This window comes from Camponotus vicinus, unplaced genomic scaffold (genome assembly GCF_025532165.1).
Source record: "Camponotus vicinus isolate PSW18456_S1 unplaced genomic scaffold, iyCamVici1.0 SCAF_14, whole genome shotgun sequence".
Lineage (NCBI taxonomy): Eukaryota > Metazoa > Arthropoda > Insecta > Hymenoptera > Formicidae > Camponotus > Camponotus vicinus.
This window is the reverse complement of record NW_028141950.1, coordinates 6285564-6303033: the sequence shown is the minus strand read 5'-3', so window position 1 is coordinate 6303033 and position 17470 is coordinate 6285564. Positions and strand designations below refer to the sequence as shown.

Below are 17470 nucleotides of genomic sequence, written 5' to 3'. Positions count from 1 at the left end.
AGAAAGGATGTATATTTGATGTATACCCAGCAAACACCAAGTAACATTTATATAATTATTAGTTATTTCCCGCTCGACAATATAACTGTTATATAACATTGTGGGAAGTTACTAACACTTAATATAACTGTTATATAACATTTATATAATTGTTAGTAACTTCCCACTCAACAATATAACTATTACATGTTATATAACTGTTATATAACAATTATATTGTTGAGTAGGAAATTATAACTAACAGTTATATAACTGTTATTTGGTTTGCTGGGATATAAAATATAACGTAATAGTGACATACACGTATCCTTGCAGAGAACAACGAACGTGCACAGCGGCGTGTTGCAGGGACGATCTGTCGGAGAACTCGTCGACCCGTACATCGTCGCACTCCTCGAGAGTGTCTCACACTTCGCACTGCGTTCAGGTGGAGTTCAATGAGGAGGAGATCGACACCAATGGCTCCAGCTTGGACTTTTACGAAGCGAAGGTAACCGAGGAGAACCAATACCTGCCTTTTGACATCAAGAAATACTAGTATGTTTATCTAATGCTCAATGATTGCTGATTCTTTCACACTTTTAGGGTTCCTCCGGTCAGCGCGATAGTAGCAACGACGTCTTTCTCAGCGTACGCAGTTCACCAGAGTGCAAAGGGCTCATGGCACCGGCTACAGACTTAGGTGCCGAATGGAAAAAGGGAATCGACGCTGTGAGCGGCGACGCCTCGTTACCGCTTCTCCGGGGTTTATCGCCCACGCCGACCCCTGGTCAGCACAGTTCACCCTTCTTCAACGCTAAACGGAAGAAGTACGTGTATCCCATCACGCTGGTGGGACGTGGAGAAAGCAGCGTCTAGTCATAGGCTCTAGATAAGAAGGCCATTGTCCTTTTTAATCAACAAAAAATTGCGGTGCCAATCGGAGTCGAACAAGTGAAATAGAAGAGCCGCTATCGTTGTGGTCCGATTTCCCTAAATCTGGGAGAAACAATAATTGCAAAAGTACTTTAGCTCGTCGAATTGAAATAAATCCACTCGAGGACCACAGACCATCTTTAGTAGTAATAGTAGTAGTGGTGAAGAATCGACATTCGGATACATGTGCCAAATCTCTCTGTTCTTTTTCTCCTACTTCTTTTTTAATCTACCAACTTCTCAGGTAGCGATCTCAAACGGCAGTTCAAAAGATGTACGAAAAATTGGAACGCCGTTAAAATATCTCTTACAGAGTGTGTTGTCTAGGTCATCTTTGTTTCAATAGGTTCAAGTAGTCCTCAATCACTTTTCTGTCTTGATACATCTATTTCACACAATCAAATATTACTATTCCATATTTCATTCGTACTTTAATAGCCGAATATATAAATATTCGTATGTTCTTCACATAAAATCAGTTTAGCAATTGTTTTAATAATTGAAACAAAGTATATAAAATATATAAAAAATACAATTAAAAAGTATGAAAAGATTTAAGAGCGATTTAAATCTTTTTAAAAAAGATTTAAATGCGATTAAAAAATTGGATAATTATACACAAAATGTAGAACATCCATCTTTCAAGAGTCTCAGTTTCATACGGAATAGAATCTGCTTTGATTCCAAGCCCAGCAAACACCAAGTAATAGTTATATAATTGTTAGTTATAATTTCCCACTCGACGATATAATTGTTATATAACAATTATATAACATGCAACAGTTATATTGTTGAATGGGAAATTATAACTAACAGTTATATGACTGTTACTTGGTGTTTGCTGGGAAAGTATCAGAGAAAAAAAAGAAAATGTGTATCTGCGACTAACTACGAAATATCTTAGTCAAGATTAAAAAATATACTGTGTACGGCAGTAGCGGCCTATTCCGCATCGATATTATTTGTTAAGAGTATAATAGACAGATTATTAATTTTTATACATTTCTAAATGTGAATTCGAGTAAAAATCTCATGTACTTTCCGTTCGATCTTTCGATATAATTTCCATTGTTCTTATAATTTGTTAAAATATACTCTTTCTATTATTCTTTGCATGATCGAGATAATTTTAATGCTAATATATAAAGCGAACGAAGGAATATTTCGAGAAACGTCATCGCGATTGTCGCGATGATGGAAAAAAAATGCAATCGGTCGAGTATATCGAGACTCTTTCGGGAAAATACACTCAAGTTATAATTTCGACTGTATTGCGATGTACTTATGTAAAAAAAAAAACAAAAAAACTATCAGCATTTAATTCTAGTCAGTAACTAATAACTTATGTTTAGAAAATGTAATATTTATTGCCACCCCTTGTAATATATACATATATATATTTATATATAGTGTCCCTTTAGAAAAAAAAAAAACTTACAGGATATAGAGTTGATTTTAATGTAATAAAATTATAAGAAATAAACGATGAAGAGAAACAGGAATATTATCTTTGCATAGAAAGTGTATCCAGTCCATTGTTTGCACATTCAGTTACTTGAAACATTGCGTATCGTGTAATAAATTATTACTATAATGGATCTTCATCATTATTCATTCATATTCTTATAGGATTTTTTTGTACAGTATAAATAATCGTCATTCACAACACATAATTATTATTCAATTTCAAACGTTAAAGGTTTCTTTGCACTCGCGTACACAAATTGAAGATGTTGATAGAACAAGTCGCGCGGAACTTTACCCTCACTGCATGGCACTTGCCCATGGTGGTGTCATGGGTTGCGGATTTTGCAGATAAGACATCACCACTGCTGATATGGACAGCATGAAGCAGCTGAGGATCTGCTTGGTGTCTTCGCTGACACGCGAATTGGCAAAGCTGATGCAAGAGCAGTAAAGTGCCACCCAGGCGCACCATTTCAGTCTCATCATGAGGCCGCACATGCTAAAGATCATTCCTATAACATTCATGTAGTCTGGCGTCAAGTCATCCTGCATTTGCCCTTGATTATTTGAACCAGGTGGCTTGTAACGGACTTCCTTTTCAGGTCGTCTAGGATCTGTCGCGCTATTCATCCTGGAGATCTGCAATATAATGCACCAAATAGTAGCGTCTATTATATTTGCCAATAAAAAAAGGCTAATAATATGCAATTAGTCGCCCAAGTTGAGCACTAATTTTATTATTTTTCATCTCTGTTTCATAAAAATTATTGTGTACTAAAATTTTTTTATAAGCTGATATCAAAACCATGAATTTTTATTTGATCATTGGAGAGATTACGATCCTAATCAAGTTATCTTTAAATATAATAGTCCAATTTCATTTGCATGAATGTAAAAAGTTTAAATAGAAAATAATTAAATATCTCTCACATGATATAAATGATTATTATTTATACAGAATTTTCATAGTAATGACAGTAAATAATGATGACAATCCATTTTAATAATTCATCATAATATTTTAAATTATTGAATATTTATTGCTGTAGATTTTTTTTATTAATAAACAATAATTTTTTTCAGAAAAGCAACAACATACTCACACGTGAATTGATTAAATGATATCGTGCAAGGTGGAAAATTATTCAAAATTATTCAAACGATCACTACTCCAGCCATTACTCGCGGCCACGATTACTTGCAGTCACATGCAGCCTGAACAGCTGATTCGATGCTTGGAACGACACACGTTGTCATTTTGGATATATTCGGAAATCCTATGTAAGGTAAGCGTTAATTGACCAATCATGGTGAAAGCAGCGAAGATTTCTTGGTCCTGATTGGTCAATTAAATCAGACTCTTTTCACAAGAATTTCTGAACGCATCTCTTCGAGAGAGAAATTATGCGCATGCGTGAAATAAAAGCGCGCGAATAAATCATTTTAATAGCCTGAAAATAATAACTTGATACACATGAAAATAACTTACTAATCTATTCAGTAGAAAAACTTCCTATTAATTGTTTTATATATTTTTTTTCTATTCAATTTTCTTTATTTGAGTCGAAAAAAATTGCTCATTTTATTTGCATCCTTTATTTCCTTTTTTTTCCTCTTTCCAACTTAATATGAAAAATGCAAAAAAAATCTGGAAAAAATAAAAATGAATAAATCTAAATTTAATAATTAGAGATTTGGCTCAAATAATCAATAAATCTAAAATTTTACCGAAATCTTACATGCAAATCTAAAAGCTCACATGCGTTATTATACAATGTATTTACAATTCCATACATTTTTCTAAAATTGTAGCTATATGTTCCATACTTTTCATTATTTTGTTACGTTCTCTGTCTTTTCACTGTTTGTTTTGCTGTCTGTAGCATCACTAGAATCAGTTATTTGTTTCACAGATTTTTCATTCTTCGGCAATTTTAACAAAAGCTGGGGCGCTTTCTGCGGTATCAAACCCGCAACGACATATCTGCCTTCTTCATTGACGAAATTGAACACGGTGCACGCACTGTGCACGGAAACTATTTCCGTGGTGATGCCGAGCTTTTGCACCATTTCTCGGAGATTTTTCAGGAAGAGAATATCGTATACGTCGTCCAATCCGATGATTAAGAGATCTGGTTTCGGCACGAGGATGGTAAATAGCGATAAAGACGCGTCATTTATGTGTTTGCCAGACTCGACGTTCCAGCACATGGCGTACCTTGGGAAGAGCATCATTGGTCCTATCACTCGTGAACCAGTGTTGAGCGTAAATCCTGTCTTAAAGATAAAAAGAAACAATTTAATCAATATAATCAATATAATTTAAAAGAATCAATTCAATCAATATAATTAATATAATTTAAAAGAATCAATTCAATATAATTAATATAATTTAAAAGAATCAATTCAATATAATTAATATAATTTAAAAGAATCAATTCAATCAATATAATTTAGAATTTGTCTTTTGAATGAAGATAAATGTATATGAAAGATGAGCTGTTGGCTTTTTTGTTTCATTAAATTAATGACATAAACTGAGCTCACTTCATCGCATCGAGTTATCACAAGTCGAGAACCCATCTCTTTGCGGATGAATGTGATGGTGGTTTTACCAGGACCTTCGTACCCATTTCTTATACATGTGGTGTGTAAATGCCTATGAAAAATTATAGATATATTATTTATCTATGATTTTATACAAACCAGTTTCATAGAATTTGATCTGAGAAGGAGTATAATTTTATGCTGGACAATTTTAAATTAATATAAAAAGAATAGGAAAGGATACAATTTTACGCTGGACAATTTTAAATTAAAACTATCAGCTTTGTCTTTGAACATTCAAGGTAAACACACTAATTTGACGAGTTTTATTTCTTACATTAGCGTAAATTTCATTAATTAAAATTAGTTTAGATTGTCATGTCATGATACAAAAGATTATAGATATATTATTTATCTATGATTTTATACAAGTCAGTTTCATCGAACAAACTTGATGTAAAAAGAATAGGAAAGGATACAATTTTATACTAGACAATTTTAAATTAAAACTATCAGCTTTGTCTTTGAACATTCAAGGTAAACACACTAATTTGACGAGTTTTATTTCTTACATTAGCGTAAATTTCATTAATTAAAATTAATTTAGATTGTCATGTCATGATACAAAAGATTATAGATATATTATTTATCTATGATTTTATACAAGTCAGTTTCATCGAACAAACTTGATGTAAAAAGAATAGGAAAGGATACAATTTTATACTAGACAATTTTAAATTAAAACTATCAGCTTTGTCTTTGAACATTCAAGGTAAACACACTAATTTGACAAGATTTATTTCATACATTAGTGTAAATTTCATTAATTAAAATTAATTTAGATTGTCATGTCATGATACAAAAGATTATAGATATATTATTTATCTATGATTTTATACAAGCCAGTTTCATCGAATAAACTTGATATAAAAAAAAATAGGAAAGGATACAATTTTATGCTGGACAATTTTAAATTAAAATTATCAGCTTTCTCTTTGAACGTTCAAGGTAAACACACTAGTTTGATGAGTTTTATTTCTTACATTAGCGTAAATTTCATTAATTAAAATTAATTTAGATTGTTATATCATGATACAAAAGATTATAGATATATTATTTATCTATGATTTTATACAAGTCAGTTTCATCGAACAAACTTGATATAAAAAGAATAGGAAAGGATACAATTTTATACTAGACAATTTTAAATTAAAACTATCAGCTTTATCTTTGAACATTCAAGGTAAACACACTAATTTGACGAGTTTTATTTCTTACATTAGCGTAAATTTCATTAATTAAAATTAATTTAGATTGTCATGTCATGATACAAAAGATTGTAGATATATTATTTATCTATGATTTTATACAAGTCAGTTTCATCGAACAAACTTGATATAAAAAGAATAGGAAAGGATACAATTTTATACTAGACAATTTTAAATTAAAACTATCAGCTTTATCTTTGAACATTCAAGGTAAACACACTAATTTGACGAGTTTTATTTCTTACATTAGCGTAAATTTCATCAATTAAAATTAGATTGTTATAATGTCATGATACAATACCCGGTGTCTTTAATAAATTTTTATTTATCCTCGTAACTTTAGACATTAAAACAGGTGTTACTTATTTAAAGAAAAAAGAAAAAAAAAGAAAAACTCATTTATCTGATAAAACGCCGGTTTAACTCACCTACAACTTTGCAACGCCTGTCTTAATTGACACAATTTCCTGATCGCATTCATCGCGTTATCTCGAGATCAAATTACGATCATCAAAGTAAAAATCTGCAGGAGCGAACAAATATACCTCTTACGACGGTATTAAACACAGTTTGAGCATGATCAGCTGTTGTGCTTATAGGTTAGGTTTCCTGCGGTATGAGTTTCTCTCTCTCCCTCCCTCTCTCTCTCTCTCTTTCTTTCTCTCCGATTGATTCGTGCGAGAAAAATCAGTTTCGGAATTTTTCGATGAAATAAGGTCGTTGTCGCATCTTGGGAGTCTCTACCTGGTCTTTATCTTTGGCAGGACTTACGTGAAAAATCAAAACAACAATTATAGCGATTTAAAATCGCATGATGGCGTGTTCGATGAGAGGCGCCCCTTCCTGTTTTTACGGTATATTTTTAGCAATATCGCGTATAAATACTCTATCGCGGAGATACGTTATTTTAACGTTAACGCCGATGAGCATCGATCGTATCGAAAATGTACAGAGGCTGCTGGAAATTCGACGAGGAGGACAAAGGTGAGCGCGCGCGCGCGACCCTCTCTCTCTCTCTCTCTCTCTCTCTCTCTCTCTCTCTCTCTTGCTCCGATCGATTCGTGAAAATCGTGCGGAAGAAAATCGGCTTCCAGAATTTTTCCCTGAAGTAAGGTCGTCGTCGTCGTCTAGTCTTTACCTCTCGCGATGTTTACGCGAAAGAACGAAATAAACACCCGGTATAGTTGGCGATTCAAAATCGCATCATGGCGTGTTCGACGAGAAAGCGCCCCTTCCCCCAGCAAACCCCAAGTAACATTTATATAATTGCAATTGTAATTTCCCACTCGGCAATATAACTGTTATATAACTGTTACATAACATGTAACAGTTATATAACTGTTACATAACATGTAACAGTTATATAACATGTAACAATTATATAACAGTTATATTTCTGAGTGGGAAATTACAATTACAATTATATAAATGTTACCTGGTGTTCGCTGCGCCTGTCTTTACGGTATATTTTTAGCAATATCGCATATAAATACTTCATCGCGAGGATGCGTTATTTTCGCGGCAACGCCGGTGAGCGTCGATCGTATCGAAAATGCGCAGGGGCTTCTGGAAATTCGACGAGGTGAACCTCAAAGGTAAGCGCGCGCGCGATCTTCTCTCTCTCTCTCTCTCGTTCTGAGAAAAATCCACGAGGGTCGTATCCTTTTGTCCTGCGATTTCGCGAAGCCGGATACACCTGACGGGTCCCTGCGAATTTACATTTCGGGTATCGGGTTTCGATGACAATTTCACGGTGTGACACATTTGACGTTTGACAACACCTGACATCCTCTCGAATACGTAATAAGAATTTTGTCATTTTTATCCCCGATGTAATATTCGATATACGTCACGTGTGGAAAAGTGCTGATAGTTTTCCTTGGGAGAGGAGGGAGAAAAATGCCCGATTGATCTGTGACGAGAATTGACATTAATATCGTCTAAAAATAATTTGCATTCAAGGTAAAAACGCAAAAGTGGGACAAGGAGAGGGAGCACGTAGATATTTATTAGTCTATATAAGTCTAGCGTGAGTAGTTTGCAAGGGAATAAAGCGAATCTCTTGTTCTGTTCAAGCCTTGTACATAGATCTGGAGGATGACCCGGAGGAGGATAAGCTCTGCAAGGAGTACAGCAGCTGGGATCAGATTCCCGACATCCTGCTGGAGGAGATCTTCTCGTACCTGACCATTCGAGAGCGTTACTATGCGTCCCTGGTGTGCAGAGCGTGGTATCGTGCCTTCAAGCTGCAGAATGTATGGTCTACGTTCACTCTGGAGGATAGCACTCTCACACGAGGGAAGTTCAACTATTACAGCGGCTGGCAGTATGTTCTGGATCATATAAGAACGTCCACGTGTCTCAACAAGGTCGGCAAGAACTTTCGCTCGCTCATATTCGAGCCTATGTTGAACTTCTACAACCTCTACGAGTTTATGAACATGATATCGTGGTACACTGAGCAGCAAGGCTTGGACAACACGTCCGTGGCAGGCGTGGGCACCTACATTCGTAGGCTAAAGTTCACCTTTCCCTGTAACATGGCGAATAGGAACGATCCTGATCGAATCAGACTCTTTGGCACAGGTGGAAAGCTGCTCGAAGCGCTCAAGAGGCTTATGAGAAACTTGCAGAATCTCAGGTGCCTAGAGCTGATAGATCTGATGCTCGAGAGCAACGAAGCCGTACATTTAATGGACGACATTTGTGTAAATTGCACTCAGACACTGTCGAAATTGATACTGATAAATACCACGCGTTACAATTGCCCCTTGTTACACGTTGGAGTATTTGTTAATTTAAACGTGAGTACATCAAGTATTGTAGAGATGTTTCATTCAATGTATTTATTTTTCAATATTATATAAAAAATATATTTTTCAGGTCTTAGTTATTAGTCCCCAGAATTTGCACGAGGATGTGATAGAATTGATAGGCTACACAAAATTAAAGCATCTTCACATCTTGCAGAATCAATATAGTCCAAAAGATACCACCATAAGATTGGTAATTGCAATTTTTATTCTCATACATTAATCGTATCGTGTTAAAGAGTACTTATTTGACTTCTTTTTTTTTTTGTTTCAGCCAAAGAGATCGTCTTGGGTAAAGATGAGAGCGAATAATCCTTATTTAAAAGTACATTTTGAGGTAGAGAGCCACAAAGCCACGGATATACTTTTGCCTATCGACTTACTAGAGCACAGCGCTATACCGTGCCATAGTATTGTATTGGATAATCCAAACACGCAAGTAAGAGAGATAATACTGAGTCCATATCTAAGAGAAAAGTACAGGGAAACTTGTGCTATAGTATTTATTATGGTTTTGCAGATTTTGCCGTCCACAGTGCTCACTCACGGGGCGTTCTTCGATTCGACGATACGGGTGTACGCTTTCAAGGGAGTAACAAGGTACTATCTGCACAGGAACTTCGCCAAGAGATTGGACGAGGCGTTAGTGCAATTCTGCCGAATGTGCCCGAACCTTCATACACTGGTAGCATTTTGTATTTGAATCGACACATGTGATAGCTTTCCTAAAAGGTGCTAACTGACGTTAACGATGCGAGTTTATGATGTGCTGGCATGTCCTCACGCATTACGAAAGTCTTTCTTGCTATTGCGTGAACGTAAGTGCCTCCTAACTATTCTAGGCTTATTTCCCTCAATGTGACACCCATTAAAAATATCTGTATCTATCCTCAAGTAATCTCGCAAGCTTCTCTCAGCCCTCTTTTATCGCACAGTGTATTCCAAGGTGTAGAAATGTTTTTTCTTATTTATATGCATTTACATAATAGCCAATTAAACAACTGTAAACACGAGTTTCTCAGAACTGATGCTAGTATAAGATTCTCTTAATTTTTAAGATACATTCTAGACACAATTTCATATTGAAGATGGATCTTATTCGTCGTCCAGCTTCCAAATGCCTCTCATATAACAATAATTACTAATTATTAAAAAAATTTTATGCGCTGTATAATTTTTTTTATCTTTATGCATATATTTTTTCAACGTTTGATGATACATGCTAACATTTCTTCCGCAGATGATACGAGATAAAATATCAACGGCTACGATTCTAGAGATCGTCTCTACCGCGAAACGCTTACGTTGCTTGTACGTTCGGCGAAACGTTGTCCTGAAGAAATGCGACAGAGCCTGGTCGAAGATCCTGGATTGGTCACCCGAGTATTATCGATGGGTAAAGATAAACAGCCGTAATTACGAGAGTACGGAGAGAGAGGTATCAAGGATGTTGGGCTATCGATGGCACATGTTATCCGAGAAAGAATTTAAGACACAGACGCTTAATTTGCACATGTAGGTCGTCGTTTCGATATATTTTATGTATATAAAACGATCTATACGTGTAAAAAAAAAAAGAAATTCGCTTGCGAGTTTTTATAATCTCTTAAAAATCTTTTGTATATATATATATATATATAATTTATTATATATGTTATATATTTATATATTTTAATGTGCAATTATACGACAAATGTGCAAAGATTGTTACCGTGACTGTATGCTTAAAGTTTGCGATAATATTCATAATTGCAATGTTATTTTTATTTAACACTGCGTCGAAATTGTGATGATTTATCATTATGGATATGTCGAGAGAGAGAGAGAGAGAGAGAGAGATTGAGAAATGTACTTAATTATTTCGTCATACGCGATTACGCTATTATCGTTGTACAGTATTCTTGAAGCGACTGTGATCGACGTTTTTAATCGCGAAAGACAGCGGGATCTGCTGAACATACGTTGGACTGTTCTTTATAAAAATTGCAAGTTTGACAAATAATAAAACAGAGGAAGTGTAATAATTTCACGCGTTTACATTTATCCTTACGCTCTAGCTTTTATTTTATTTAAACATGTATCATTACAACTTACACTTAATTATGTACAATGCTAAGAAATATTTCATACGGCTTTTAATCGTGTATGTATACGTTACTGTTAATATGTGAAGAAAATCTGTCATAATTGTATCTTGTGTGTTATAGTGAAAAAAAATCTGTTTTTAAATATGAGACAAAAATTCCGTACATAGCAATTAAAACACTATATAGTTTAATCACAACGTAATATATAATCCAAAAAAACAACAACGATGATAATATATAATAAACAGTTTAAAACATTGCAATAATCAGTGTGTTTGAGTCAATACATTTACTGAGAAATAATTTATATAAAATAAAAATATATATATTAACAGTATTACCATTGTATATACATATATTTAGACTTGTATATACACATGTGGATTAAATACTATTAAGTAAAGGTGAAGCTGCTAAAAAGCGGCGAGAGATAGAATCGCGTACAGAATTTTTTACCAGGATAGAAGACGTACATGCATGGAATATATCTGTACAATTTCGATTCGACTGGCAATTTTGATATCAAAGAAAAATTATAATTTGCGCTATTAAATGTAGTTACAATAAATTAACGAAGATCAAGAATTTAAATATACTTGCATTATACTAAAGTAACATCAGGCAGCCAGCGTAGGAGCAGAAGTGTGATTACTGTGCCATGGCTGGGGATCGTTTATCGCGGCTCTTGTTGCGCTGAATGGTGCGTGCCTTGAACGCAGCCGCGTTCATCAACGTCTTTGGATTGAGAATGAGAGAAACAAATCAGTCGTGTTGCTAAAGTAAGCGATTTCTTCCACAAATTTTAAGGGATACCTACTCTTTCTAATTTACTCGTTTTCACCGTTACTAATGGAGGTAGAACTTTGTTGCCAAGATGGAAAATCTCGCGCAGGAGTTGGTTTTCAGCAAGATGGATATTGATACCAGGGCCTAACAGCCGGCAGCAGGCGTTGTACTGGGTCCTCGTGCACCACCCCTCTAAATACAAGATCTCTTTGCCGAATCTCACATGCATCTCCGGAACGATGTCTTCCTGAAAGTGGAGAAGTAGAAGACGCGACGTCTCGTTATATCTTTGAACTAACATGGAATCTCTATGTCTCTTGCTTCTTAAAATCCTGTTTAAACAGTATAACTTACTTCGATGTAACGCAGAATATCTCTAAAATTAGCGCGCTGCTGCTTGCGATCTTTCTTAGCCCGATACTTGTTGGAATCCGTGGCGAGTTCCTTGAGAATTTCAACGAGTTCAAGCGCCCAGTCCTGCTCGTAGTCGGTGGAGAAGTCACGGCCGAGTTCGAATATCACGGCGAGTGCCTCACCAGCTGACAGGCGTACGTCGAGGTGCGGCGATTCCAGCAATTCGCGCAATCGATTGAGAGAGCTGGAGGATGAAAGAACAAGTTTTAGAAGAGAAGAACTGCTCGGGACGTAAAGCAGACGTGGGACACGCCGACGACTTACGGCATGTAACTGTTGGTTCTGCCGCTCGCCAGCAAATTGTAGATGTCCGCGGAGGTGATGACCGTCAGAAGCAGAGTCCAGGATGAGATGGCCGCCGCGTGTAACGCCGCCACGTCCGTGGATATGTTTGCGATCGCGCCGTTGCCTTTCAAGTAGGACCCGGAGAAGATGGACGACAGTAACTGCATGATTTCCATGGTATCAGTCGCATCGTTGCCGGACAAGAACTGATTCATGGCTAACGCCCAGCAACACTGGAATCATTCAACGCGTTAACGTAAGCTCATCTCTGTCAATGATACAACCAACATCAATCTGTATCCAACAAAATTGTATAATCTGTATATTTTTAGACCTACTTCGGCGCGAGCGTGGACAGGAGCGGTGTTATCGTTGGCGATGAAGGTGAGGGTCGACTTGAGATCCCTGCAGACCATCTCGGCGCTCTCAAACGCCCCCAGCTGAACGCAGAGCAGAGTGCTCAGCCTGGCTGCGGTAGACTGCTCGTCGCCTCGTCCCTTCTTCAAGCTACGCTCCACGGCGTCCGTGATGGTAATCTTTCTATCCTCGACGAAGTCTGGGATGTACTTGATGGCGAGGATCTTCTCTATGCCGTTGAAGCAGATGACCCTTCCCTTAGCGCTCTTCTGCGTCAGCCCGTCGATCGCTGCCCTCAGCTTCTCCTCGAATGCTTCCTGCTGCGCCAGCTCTTCCACCTCGTTGTCGTTCGCGTCCTCCAGCATGCTACGGTTGTCAGATTGGCCGCTGGTCTCGCTACACGCATCATTGTTGACCGAGTCCTCGTCGGATGTACACTCAGCTCTTTTTCCACCTGCCAGGACACGAGTACAATTTAAGGATGCGGTTCATGTAGATGTATAGCTTGGTGTATCCTATGTATAAAGTACATCAAGATACGCATAATGAATCTTGATGTACATACTTCTAGCTCAATTTTCACGAGTCTTCATCTAGACGTTAATTGCGACTAGCTTTAGCTAAAAAAAGCATGAAACTGTGCGAAATGATTCACGTATGTCTGGTGAGAGATGCTACTACTGCCCAGCAAACACAGAATATTGTAGCAACATTGCTGCAATGTTGTAATATTGCCGCAATGTTGCCGTAATATTCTGTGTTTGCTGGGTGATGACATATGGGATGACGAGGCTCACGCATATATTTGCGAATACCTAGCATCTATTAATAACAATAGGTGATTTTAATTCTGTTGTCTCTTCTCAGAGAGCGTTGCTTCCCATACAGCACAGAATATTGCAATAATATTACAATATTATTGCTGCAATATTGCAATATTGCTGCAATATTATAGTAATATTAATAATATTGCTGCAATATTATTAATATTACTATAATATTGCAGCAATATTCTGTGCTAATATTACAATAATATTACAATAATATTGTAATAATATTGCAATATTATTGCTGCAATATTGCAATATTATTGCAATATATTTGTAATATTATTGCAATATTATTGCAATATTATTGTAATATTATATTAATGTCTGTGCTGTATGGGTTATCAGATAATAAATTTATTATCATTTTCTCTGTCAATTCTAGACCGATGCCGAGCGTTTTGTATGTCGATCAGAGAGACCATGCGAATCTAACAGGTACGTAATTCGAGAGTACACGAGAGGAATAATAACGCAGCTCTTGAAAGTGAATGTCGTGTTACATAATGTAAAGTGTACACAGCTGTTGTACACCTCTCCATTAATTTTTATTTATGCGTTTCATAATAGATTATAATTATGAAAAAAGAGGGAGGGAGATTGCGACAGATTCACGTCGCGCATCTTCTCTTTCGCGGAAAAATGTCTCGCTTGAAATTAAAATTGGAAACGAAGGATACTTATTGTCGGAGGTATTTGATTAAACAACCACCTCGTACGTAATCTACACCTGTCAAAAGTTTCCTACCTTTGCAAAAAACTTCACTCAAGCATCGCGAAACAGGAAAGTCATCGCGTTCGCATAAATTTACGATTATTTCCAAGAAAGAGAGAAATTACGTATATATTTTTCGACTATATATAAATTTTATCGATCGGAAAGGGATTGCATTATCGCGAGATTATTTATCGCGTCGAATCATCGGAGGCGCAAAGACGGGGGAGAGAGGGAAACGGGGGGAGGGGGGAGGAGAAGGGGAAAAAACAAAACAAAAAAAAAAGACCGCAAAAACAGCGATTTATCATATCGCGTCGTGTAAGCGACTGATTAAAATTCAAAGTTGAAGGTAGTCGGTCGGGCAAAAGGGGGGAGGGGAAAGGGGAGGGGAACCTTGGTCGAGGGGCAGAGGAAAATATTTTTACCGCGCGAGAATACATGTGTATGTGAGAACTTATCTGCTTTCGATTAGAGTCGGGGCAACACGAGGCAAACACACAAATATGTGCGCGCGTCATAAAAAAGATATCGACGACACGATTGCCGCGGATTGCGTAAATTTCTATCGTCATCGTGTATACATATTTCAATCGTCCAAATCATAACGGGACCGGATGAGATATCGAGCGATGTCGTCATTCGTACGTGAAAAAAAGGGACGCGAATCAGGACCAAAAAAAAAAGCGAAATTTAATTATTTTTTTGTTTTTAATAATTTTTTTTTTTCATGACACTTGAATATATATATATATTTTTTTTTTACAAATTTTAGGAACCCATACAGCACAGAGCATTGTAACATTGCAGCAATATTGCGCAATATTACAATGTTGCAGCAATATTGCGCAATATTACAATGTTGCTGCAATATTGCTGCAATGTTACAACAATGCTCTGTGCTGTATGGGAAGTAAGGTAGGAAATTTTTGATAGATGTCCCATACAGCACAGAACATTGCAATAATATTGCGGCAATATTGCAATGTTGCTGCAATGTTACAACAATATTAATAATATTGCCGCAATATTCTGTGCTGTATGGGGTATAAAAGAGTGTAAAAAAATGTACATATTTATTTAATTAAATATATATATCTGCTAAATTAAAGTAAATTCGAAGAATTGAGAAAAGACGTGTCTTGCAGTCGAAAATATCTCTTCTTCCATGATTCGATGTTGCCTTCCAGGCAATCCCCATCATTACAGAAGCATCGATTATTTAATCGTGCGTAGGATACGATTGTAAGGCTAGTCCACAATAGCTGCAGTAAGCTTTAAACCATAAGAGAAATTAATCAATCATATTCAATACCATATTATTCTTCTTCAACTCTTCTTCAAATATGATTGGTCAATATTTTAAGGCTTACTACACTTCATACTGCACAGAACATTATTGTTATATTGCCGCAATATTGCAGCAATAATTGCAATATTGCAGCAATATTGCAATATTGCCACAATAGACCATTGTTATGTTGCAGCAATATTGTGCAATATTGCAATATTGCTGCAATATTGAAATTATTGTTGCAATATTGCAATTATTGTCGCAATATTGCAATTATTGCTGCAATATTGCGGCAATTAATGTAACAACAACCCAGTGAGAAATGTTGGTCGAATCTACATCGATTCGACATCGATTCGACGAATGATTTGTCGAATCGATGTAAATTCGACCAACATTTCTCACTGGGAATGGTTTGTGCTGTATGGAACCTATTGTGGTCGATTCTATCAGAGATTAGGAGCCTCGCAGCCTCGCAGAACGTCCCATAACCTCTCCCGCGAGCACATATGCTCTAATTTCGAAAATTTCCCTGACCCAGTTCTCTCTCTTTCCCAAAATATTCGCACACCTCGTGCATTTTTTACCCGCATTATTTCGATATATCGAGCGAGATGTGGCTCGACGTCTCGATTACTCGTCGTGAAAATGTCAGAACTCCATGTGCCAGAGGCATGAGAGTCACATGGGAACAGTCATGTCTGCCATGGCTGCGAGAAAATCGCTCATAATTTTCGCGCGAAACGAGAGGAGAGAAGAGACGCGGAAGTCTCCTCCGAAGACGGGCATCTCGCGATGACGTATGACACGTGCGCGGAGGGGGGGGGCGTAGCAGCTGGGAAATAAATATAAGATTTCCATTCCGCGCGGATGAATCATTGGAACGGACGGACGGACGGACGGACAGGGCGAATCGATAATTTAATAATGTCGAGAGCACGTCACGTGCTCCGCTTTTTCCTCGTCAACGTCACACGAAGATGCTCTCTCCGCCTCTCTCTCTTTCCTCCTCCGAACCGAGGAGAGGATCGATCGCGAGGAAATTCGCGATTCTCGTCCTTACCGCACTTTCCTCTTCTGCCCCCTTTGCCTGGCATCGTTCCTCAGCTTGCTTATTGCACAATTGGTACTAGGTGAAAGACTCGATCAAGAGGGTAAATGTCTCGCACAACTGTTTTTCTTTCGTATACTGAATACACCACGTGAATTTTTCGTTGGGAGCAGACGAAAACTCATTAACATGTTGCGAATCGTTCAGAACATACACGCCGAGACAGCCTTCGACGGGCTTTCTCAAGTGCACTGGCTGTCCTGTGCCTGATGCTCCGCTCTCTTCCACCTCTGGCCGCCTCTCGGTCACGCGAACGCGCCCGAACCGCCGCGAATATAGCCGAGCTGCCGAGCCAATCAGCTGTTCCGTTACGTCATCTCAAGTCGCGCGGACTCGCGGCGGGAAATTTAAAAATTCCAATTGAAAAATTCATTTTTCGATTTATCTCGTGCAAAACAAATATTCAATATATTCAATAATATTTAATAATTCGATATATTCAATAATTTATGGAGCTCGATAGAGTGAGATATTAACAGATAATGGATTAAGATAAAAAAAAATTTCATACAATAATGTATGTACAATATATTATATTTTGTACAATGTTAAAAATTTTATTTGTCACATAAAAGTTTTAGATG

The 17470-nt window shown here is 37.0% G+C and overlaps 5 protein-coding genes across 18 annotated transcripts in view; 2 read left to right on the top strand and 3 right to left on the bottom strand.

Moving 5' to 3' along the window:
- Inae (inactivation no afterpotential E) overlaps positions 1–2417 on the top strand; it is a 60004-nt gene extending 57587 nt beyond the window's left edge. For 9 of the 10 annotated variants that reach the window (XM_083089208.1, XM_083089205.1, XM_083089207.1 and 6 more), the window contains 2 exons: positions 316–490; positions 586–2417. In XM_083089208.1, coding sequence (XP_082945334.1) covers positions 316–490; positions 586–858 — 448 coding nt within the window. In that variant the 3' untranslated portion in view covers positions 859–2417. The remainder of the gene's footprint in view (positions 1–315; positions 491–585) is intronic. The other variant, XM_083089211.1, reaches the window with a different exon arrangement.
- Positions 2418–2515: 98 nt separating this feature from the next.
- LOC145965556 (PAT complex subunit Asterix) lies at positions 2516–4003 on the bottom strand. Of its 2 annotated transcripts, none has more exons than XM_083089221.1 (2): positions 3872–4003; positions 2516–3021 (listed from the first exon to the last, which is right to left on the bottom strand). In XM_083089221.1, exon 2 carries the CDS (start codon positions 3010–3012, stop codon positions 2680–2682), a length of 333 nt encoding a protein of 110 aa, XP_082945347.1. In that variant the 5' UTR covers positions 3013–3021; positions 3872–4003; the 3' UTR covers positions 2516–2679. The 2 variants fall into 2 exon arrangements, with proteins under 2 accessions (XP_082945347.1, XP_082945346.1); XM_083089220.1 differs by lacking the exon at positions 3872–4003 and adding an exon at positions 3486–3661.
- On the bottom strand, positions 3917–7437 carry LOC145965555 (NADH dehydrogenase [ubiquinone] 1 alpha subcomplex assembly factor 3). 2 transcript variants are annotated; one of them, XM_083089219.1, is made up of 4 exons: positions 6626–7437; positions 4930–5041; positions 4177–4659; positions 3917–4030 (listed from the first exon to the last, which is right to left on the bottom strand). In XM_083089219.1, the coding sequence occupies exons 1-3, from the start codon at positions 6676–6678 to the stop codon at positions 4216–4218; spliced, it is 609 nt and encodes a 202-aa protein (XP_082945345.1). In that variant the 5' UTR covers positions 6679–7437; the 3' UTR covers positions 3917–4030; positions 4177–4215. The 2 variants fall into 2 exon arrangements, with proteins under 2 accessions (XP_082945345.1, XP_082945344.1); XM_083089218.1 differs by lacking the exon at positions 3917–4030 and having other exon boundaries at positions 4143–4659.
- LOC145965553 (uncharacterized) lies at positions 6864–11434 on the top strand. Of its 3 annotated transcripts, none has more exons than XM_083089216.1 (6): positions 6864–7181; positions 8274–9001; positions 9081–9203; positions 9285–9449; positions 9531–9695; positions 10251–11434. In XM_083089216.1, exons 1-6 carry the CDS (start codon positions 7142–7144, stop codon positions 10527–10529), a joined length of 1500 nt encoding a protein of 499 aa, XP_082945342.1. In that variant the 5' UTR covers positions 6864–7141; the 3' UTR covers positions 10530–11434. The 3 variants fall into 3 exon arrangements, 2 of the variants coding, with proteins under 2 accessions (XP_082945342.1, XP_082945341.1); XR_014436759.1 differs by lacking the exon at positions 6864–7181 and adding an exon at positions 7616–7792 and having other exon boundaries at positions 9531–9828; positions 10251–10392; XM_083089215.1 differs by lacking the exon at positions 6864–7181 and adding an exon at positions 7618–7792.
- Positions 11050–17110, bottom strand: LOC145965554 (interferon-related developmental regulator 1-like). The gene is made up of 6 exons (XM_083089217.1): positions 16839–17110; positions 12921–13393; positions 12562–12815; positions 12238–12481; positions 11915–12130; positions 11050–11832 (listed from the first exon to the last, which is right to left on the bottom strand). Exons 1-6 carry the CDS (start codon positions 16870–16872, stop codon positions 11746–11748), a joined length of 1308 nt encoding a protein of 435 aa, XP_082945343.1. The 5' UTR covers positions 16873–17110; the 3' UTR covers positions 11050–11745.
- Between the last annotated feature and the right edge of the window lie 360 nt (positions 17111–17470).